This window comes from Nematolebias whitei, chromosome 12 (assembly GCF_014905685.2).
Source record: "Nematolebias whitei isolate Nwh7 chromosome 12, NemWhi1, whole genome shotgun sequence".
In the NCBI taxonomy this organism is placed as follows: Eukaryota; Metazoa; Chordata; class Actinopteri; order Cyprinodontiformes; family Rivulidae; genus Nematolebias; species Nematolebias whitei.
In genome coordinates, this window is record NC_056509.1 from 47,708,575 (window position 1) to 47,716,074 (window position 7,500).

Below are 7,500 nucleotides of genomic sequence, written 5' to 3' on the forward strand. Positions count from 1 at the left end.
TTGTGTTTATTATATTTATTATGTTTATTGTGTTTATTATGTTTATTATGTTTATTATATTTATTATGTTTATTGTGTTTATTATGTTTATTGTGTTTATTGTGTTTATTATATTTTGTTTATTGTTGAGTTTATTGTCAGTAAAATATGAATTTATGACGCTTGTAAATAACTAAAATGTGTTTATTATATTTATTATGTTTATTGTGTTTATTATATTTTGTTTATTGTTGAGTTTATTGTCAGTAAAATATGAATTTATGACGCTTGTAAATAACTAAAATGTGTTTATTTTTGCCGCAACAACTTCAGCGTTGTAGATGAAACACGTTCATTTGTTCAGAAGGTTCTGGATGTGACATCTGAGACCTGTGCCTCCAGAACCTCTAAACATTTCATGAAATAAAAAGTCGAGTCCTGCAGCAGAACGTTGCAGCTCAGTCCCCCCCCCCCCCCCCCCCCAGGTCCCCCGTCATGCTGCAGCAGATGAATCGACTCGTTCTGTCCACATGGAGGTTTATTCTCAGAGTGGGCGTTCGTCTCGGCGGCTGTGATTGACAGCTCTGTCAGGTCAGAGGACACCTCGCCCACTGAACAGCTCCATGATGACGAGGCTCCATCTTCTTCCTCGTCCAGCTGAAGCTGGGGGTGGGAGCTGTGTGCTCAGGGTGCAGCCAGCCGTGGCCAGAAGATAATGGGAAAGCAAAGAGCATCATTACCCCCCCCCCCATGAATTACCCCCATCCATCCCCCCACCTGAGAGGAAAAGATGGATCTGGACTCTTCTAACCAACAACAGACTGAAGGAGCTCCACGTCGTCTGTTCAGCAGCAGCTAAAACAAGAAAAGAGCTCAGAGCTGGTCCAGAGCAGACAGGACGGACCAGGACCAGGACTAGAACCAGGACCAGAACTAGAACCAGGACCAGGACCAGGACTAGAACCAGGACCAGGACCAGAACCAGGACCAGGACTAGAACTAGAACCAGGACCAGAACCAGGACCAGGACCAGGACCAGCTGCTCGTAAAAACCAAATGTTCAATAACTTACTCTGAATTCTTCCTGAGCTCCTTTGTCTCAGTTCCTGCAGCTGCTCAAAGTCTTTGTTTCATTTTGTTTGTATTTTGAAACCCAGCAAACAAACAAACAAACAATTAAACAAAGTTTTTAAAAATCAGACGTGAGAGCTCTTTGTCGCTCAGCGGTGTGTGTGTGTTTCTGTGTGTGTGTTGGTGTGTGTGTGTGTTTCTGTGTGTGTGTGTGTGTTGGTGTGTGTGTGTGTTTCTGTGTGTGTGTGTGTGTGTGTTGGTGTGTGTATGGGGGCTCTGACTGTGTGGATCAGTCTATCTCCTGACATGTGGGACTTGATGAGAATAAAAACACGTTTTTGTTGCACAGGAACTCCAAATCATTCGTTTAGGTTTTTAATTGATCAAACATCGATTGAAGCCTAAAACTATTGTATCAATATATTGATCTGATTTGATTTGTCGTGGCTGGAGCTGAGGCAACAACAGAATTTAGGTTTTTCACCAAAAGACAGAAAATAACTAAAATTAAAGTTGAACAAAAAATAGACTCTCCGTCACTCCTGAAACATTCAGTCGAGCTCTGACGCGTTCACGCCCCCTCGTGGCGACACGTTCACGCCCCCTCGTTGTGATGCGCTCACGCCCCCTCGTGGCGACATGTACACGCCCCCTCGTGGAGACGCGTTCACGCCCCCTCGTGGCGACACGTACACGCCCCCTCGTGGCGACGCGCTCACGCCCCCTCGTGGCGACGCGTTCACGCCCCCTCGTGGCGACGCGCTCACGCCCCCTCGTGGCGACGCCCTCACGCCCCCTCGTGGCGACGCGTTCACGCCCCCTCGTGGCGACGCGCTCACCCCCCCTCGTGGCGACGCCTGTCGCTGCAACATTTTTGTTAAAATTTATGTCAACTGAGAACAAAGATCAGTTTTAAGAAAAAACTTTTCAGTTTTTTTCTGTAAACGATGGAAACGTGTTTCATGTTTTCCACCAAGTTTCTTCTTCAGGGTCTCCTCAGTGAAGTAACTCACACAAAGACCTGGTGATTGTTTTCACCACCGGAGGTCCTTCCTGACCAACCACAGACACCGAGCTACCACAGCCTCTGTGTGGAGCAGAGAGCTGCCATCCGTGGCGCCTGGGGGAGCAGATGGTGGGGGTTAAGAGCCTTGCTCAAGGGCCCAGGGTGGAGCAAATGAGGGTGGAGGCAGGTGCAGGTGCTTCATCTTTCCCTCACACATTTAGACGTTGTCGGTCCGGGGAGTTGAACTAGAGACCTTCCAATGACAGGCTCACCTTCTCTAACCTCTGCTCCACCGCTCCTCTTTCCCACCAAACTAAATCTTGTAAATGGTCATAAAATATTTCAATGAAAAGGAGTTTGTGTTTAATTTCTTTACCTGCTTTTCCTTCGGGCACCTGCAGGGTTGCCAGATAGGAAATGATGCAATATTGTTGTTGCACTGTAACCTTCATATTTTGACCCAAATTATTGTACGTGCTAACGAGGGAGGGCTTTCTGGACCAGAGGTGTTGTGATAGCAAAGTGTGCACGTGAAAAGGGGATTTGTGCACCTGGCGAGCGCACAACCTGAAGGTCGGTCCAAACAATACGTGATGTTCACGTTAAGCTTTATGTCTATGATGAACAGAAATACCAAATTTATTTTATAGTTGGGCTTTTATTCTTTTACAAACAATGATTTTTTTGCATAAACCCTAAAACCATCATAAATATGTATTTAATATTATTATAATTCTTAATAATATATGTAATGTAATAAAAAATATTTCTGTGCGAGAGGCGAACCCTCAACAACTGAAACGTTCCCACGGACAGAAACGTTTTAAACTTCTCTCTCGTTTTCCTCTTTGCATTTATCACTTCTGTCCCTGTTACGAACATTTTTCAGCTCAATACTCATCCAGCAGTTTGTAAGCTATCTCAGCAATTTAGTTATGGAAACATTCAGCTCGTTCACAAGGGTGGTGCAACTTTAGCTGTTTGAAATATTTAGCCTTTTCTGAAACTTTGTCTCATGGAAACTGAATTGAGCTCATTTTAAATCCTTCAGCTCTTTTGATGTGTTTACAACATTTTACTGCTCCTTTCACATTTTGTTCTGCTTCAGCTTCTTTCTGCTAATTTAAACTTTATTCAGCTACTTTCAGCTAACTTCAGCTGTTTTTCAGCTATTTTGTGCTCCTTTCAGAGTATTTTTGCTAATTTCAGCTTGTTATGCTCATTCAGCTTATTTCTGCAAATTTCAGCTTTTCTACAATTTCAGCTGCTATGTAGCCGTTTTCTGCTAATTTTAGCTGTTTCAGCTCATTCCACATTTTTTGCACTCAGTTCAACTTTTTTCAACCTATTTCAGCAAAAATGTGCTCTCTCCACTTGCTTCTGGTAGTTTAAGCTTCTTTCTGAATTTTCAGCTGTTTTTCAGCTGTTTTTTTCTTATTTTTTTGCTAATTTCAGCTGTTTTCAGATAATTTCCACTATGTTGTGCTCACTTCTGCTTCTTGCAGTCTAACTGAGCAAACGTTCTTTCAGTTTTGTTCTGCTAATGTAAGCTTGTTCTACCGTTTCAGCTACTTTTTTAAAGCATTTTTAGCTAATTTCAGCTGTTTTCAAATAAACTCAAGTTTTTAGTTGTAATTTTTGCTACTTTTAGCCTAATTAACTTCTTTATGCTAATTTCATCTTATTATGCTCCTTTCCGTTTTTCTGCTAGCTTCTGCTTTTTGTTATTTCAGCTACTATTTAGCTGTTTTATGCTAATTTGAGCATTTTTAGCCAATTCCATATATTTTTAGCTCAGTTGAACACTTACCACTTCATTCTGGTAGTTTAAGCTTCTTTCTGCCTTTTCAGCATGTTTTTTAGCTGATTTTAGCTGTTTTTCAGCAAGTTCTTCAGTAATAAGCGTTCTCACTGCATCTTCACAGGAAATTAAATTTCTTTAGTTTAATCCCTGTTTGATTTTTGCCTGACCAGTTTCGTTATGTTAAAATAAACAATAAATAATCTGAACTTATAATTCGTTCCTCAATCTCAGCGTTAGAAGAAAAGAGAAGTTCGAGCTGTTTGTTCTGAAATTCTTGTTTAGTTTGTTTTTAGTTTCTGCTCCTCAGAAAAGGGCGATAAAGTCTGAAGCCCCGGCCCGGTCAGCATCCGACCGTCTTCAGCTGGACGCAGCAGAAGTTTGTCTCAGAAGCGTCTTCGGCTGGACCAGGCTCCACGTTCGGCTCTGAGTTCGGCTGTTTTAGTTTTTATTTTCACTGCTTTGGTTTATTTTCAGCTGTTTCAGATTTTAAAGGACTTCCAGCGTTTCGGTGCCTCCTGCGTCTGAGACGTTCAGCTGAATCCACAATCTGTCATTTCCAACATTTAGTAATTACTCCCCCCACCTCCTCCACCTCCTCCACCTCCCCCCCCTCGGTCCACCTCCCCCAGTCCTGGTCCAGAAGCTGCAGCTCAGAACTCCACATTTGTCCTCAGCTCTGAGCGTTAAACGTACTCCTGCAGGCTGTAGCTGTCCTTAATGTCTTTCTGAGGACGTCTGGACGGGGACGATTCTGAACGAAGTCTGGACGGAGACGAGAACAGCCTCTGGTCCTGGTCCCGGTCCTGGTCCACAGAGGGTCTCTCCTGCTTCACCTCGTCCGTCTGCAGCTGGACACTTTTGTTTTGCTGGTTTTGGGCGTCCTCTCGCTCCACGTGCAGCTCCTGTCCTCGCTGCTTGTCCCTCTGCGGCGCCGGTCGGTCCGGGTTGTTGGAGGAACCGTAGTCGGTCTGGCCCGACCTGGTTCTGGGACAGGACAAGCAGAAAATGACTCCCCCAGCCAGGAGGAACCCAGCAGAGATGAAGGTGACGCACAGAGCTCCTCCGGGCTGGTACTTACTGCTGTCCGGCAGGTCCGTGGTCAGGAAGGCGGTGATGACCTCGTTGGTGAACCAGGACGCCGGGCCCAGACACAGGAGGCTGGCCAGCACGAAGCAGGCCCCCGCCGCCACCGCCGTGTGCCCCTTGGCTCGCTGGGTCCCCCCCCAACGGGTACATTTGAGCCCCAGGGAGGCGAGAAAGAGTCCGAACGTGGCCACCATGCAGGACAGAACCATGGCGGCCCGCATCATCTGCAGAGAGCCCGGCAGGGACAGCACTGAGTGCTTGACGGTGCAGCTGAAGAGCCCAGAACTGTACCAGACGCAGTCCATCCACAGACCCTGCATCTGCGAGATGGGGGTCATGATGCTGGTCCACACGTTGATGCTCACCTTCCAGTTGGGCAGCAGCGTGGCCACGGTGGCGCCGAGGACGCCCAGCAGCGCCAGGGCGAACGCCAGGACCTGAACAGAGGCGGGCAGCATGGTTCAGACCCGGTCCCGGCGCCGGCCCGGCAGCAGATAATTCCTCGGCTCGGCGAGCTGCGACCGAACAGATGAGGAGCGAGCGTGGAGCGTGACGGACACACAGCTGAGGCTGCTGATGGAAATCTGCTGCTCCGCCAGAACCCGATGATTAGTTCCTGCGCAGCAGAACCGGCGCTCACCGACACCTAATCATGACCCGTTAAAGCTGCAGGGTCCCTCGGCGCCGCTCCCCGGGACAGAACCCAAACAAAGACTGAAGTTAGTGGATCGCCTCCGGAACAAACCGGAGCCTTCATCTCTTAAAGTTGAGCTGAGAGAGCACGGCGGTTCTGCCGGTGCTGGGTCTGGTCTGAGTGAAACCGGGTCTGTGGGTCAGCAGCCTGCTCCGACGGCTCTGCCTCCCGTCTCCGTGGTAACCGTACACAGCTTCATCCCGATGAAGAAGAGTTTCTGTTTGTGTGCAGCTGAAGGAAGCTGCAGGTTCTGGCTGTCTAACCTGAAGGTCACCGGACCCGAAGGTTCTGAAGGTGCTGAAGGTGCCGCAGAGCCGCGGTTTTATCTGATGGGGGTACGTCAGACCTGCAGCGTCCAGTCACCCCTCAGAACCGGGCTTTTTGGATTCTTTTCAGCAGATCTGGACCCGTCGCCTTGATTCCTCAGAGCTTCATGATGGTTTTCCAGGAACAACGCCACTTCTGTGAACCCGAGGCGGATCCTTCCCGGTGGTACCCGCTGCACCACCGGTCCACCGGCGGCACCGTTTGGCGCTTTGTGTTCTGGGTCTGGTGATAAAGCCGGCGAGCTGTGAATCAAGGTGTCTGCTGTCATGTGACCGTGTGAAGGATCGTCCACTGCAGAGCGCTGATAAGGGTCCGCAGAGCGCCCACCCGCCCCGCCGGGGGCCCGGCAGCCCATCATTACCATAATCCTGCAGAGACACAAACTGGGAACCATAAACACACGTTTTCCTGCGCCAGGCGGAAACTTAAGGACGAGCTTTCATCACGGCTCTAATGACTGTTGTCGTGTTCCACGTTTAACTCCAGCAACACAAAGCGGGACTCAGACGGTCGGTTTCCCACCGCCGGTGCCCAGATGTGACGTCTTCAGCGCGAGCAGGGTTCTGGTTCTGGTCCTGGTCCTGGTCCTGGTCCTGCAGCAGAACAGCCTGTCGTCCTTTCACAATAAAAGTCATGTAACCGCAGCGCTGCATCAGAGACGAGCTTCATCCTGAAGTCTTGAAGATTATTATGATGAAAATAATTTGAAAAAAGAGGCAGACACAAGATTTCTTCTTCTTCTGCTTTTCATTTTAAATCTCGGTATCTTTTATATTCTTATGAATCGTTTTGTACTTTTAAAATGAATAAACTTTATACCATACCAAGTCTCATTTGAGGAAAATCCAGCGGTTTTCATTCGACGCCTTCTGTGTTTAATAATCAGTTTAAATGAAAACGTTCACAAATTTACATTCCTGGAAAGTTTTCCTGCAGAAATATTAAAATAAACTTCTTATTTTGACAAAATATATTCAGAAGGTTTCGTTCTTTCTAAATAAAACACATTTCAGATTCATAGTTTACGACAGACGTGCACGGACAACAAGCGCGTTGTTGGTTTTTAGAGTTCTGCAAAGAAAAACTGAGTTTAGGAACAATCATCAAAAACAGGTTTTTTATTTCCTGTCACATGGTTCTGAGAATTGTTCTGAGAATTGTTCTGAGAATTGTTCTGAGGATTGTTCTGAGAATTGTTCTGAGAATTGTTCTGAGAATTGTTCTGAGGATTGTTCTGAGAATTGTTCTGAGAATTGTTCTGAGGATTGTTCTGAGAATTGTTCTGAGAATTGTTCTGAGAATTGTTCTGAGGAAAAAGTTGATTTTTCTGATTTGAGCTCGATGTCGTTTGAAGTAACGTCTGGAGGCGCGGGCGGATTCACGAAGGCCTAAATGATTAGATTCTGTGAAACCAACGAGGGGGTCGGGCCTGCGGGCTGATGTTGGTTCTGTCGGACACCGGGCTCCAACATCACGTCTCTGGAGGTTTGGGTCGACGCCGCGGGCCTTCATGACGTCGAGGACAAACGTTTA

At 47.0% G+C, this 7,500-nt stretch overlaps 1 protein-coding gene across 2 annotated transcripts; it reads right to left on the reverse strand.

The window, feature by feature from the left end:
* Positions 1-4,543: 4,543 nt before the first annotated feature.
* On the reverse strand, positions 4,544-5,404 carry LOC119418683 (claudin-20-like). 2 transcript variants are annotated; one of them, XM_037686020.1, is made up of 2 exons: positions 4,694-5,404; positions 4,544-4,585 (listed from the first exon to the last, which is right to left on the reverse strand). In XM_037686020.1, exons 1-2 carry the CDS (start codon positions 5,402-5,404, stop codon positions 4,544-4,546), a joined length of 753 nt encoding a protein of 250 aa, XP_037541948.1. The 2 variants fall into 2 exon arrangements, with proteins under 2 accessions (XP_037541948.1, XP_037541947.1); XM_037686019.1 differs by having other exon boundaries at positions 4,544-5,404.
* Positions 5,405-7,500: the final 2,096 nt, after the last annotated feature.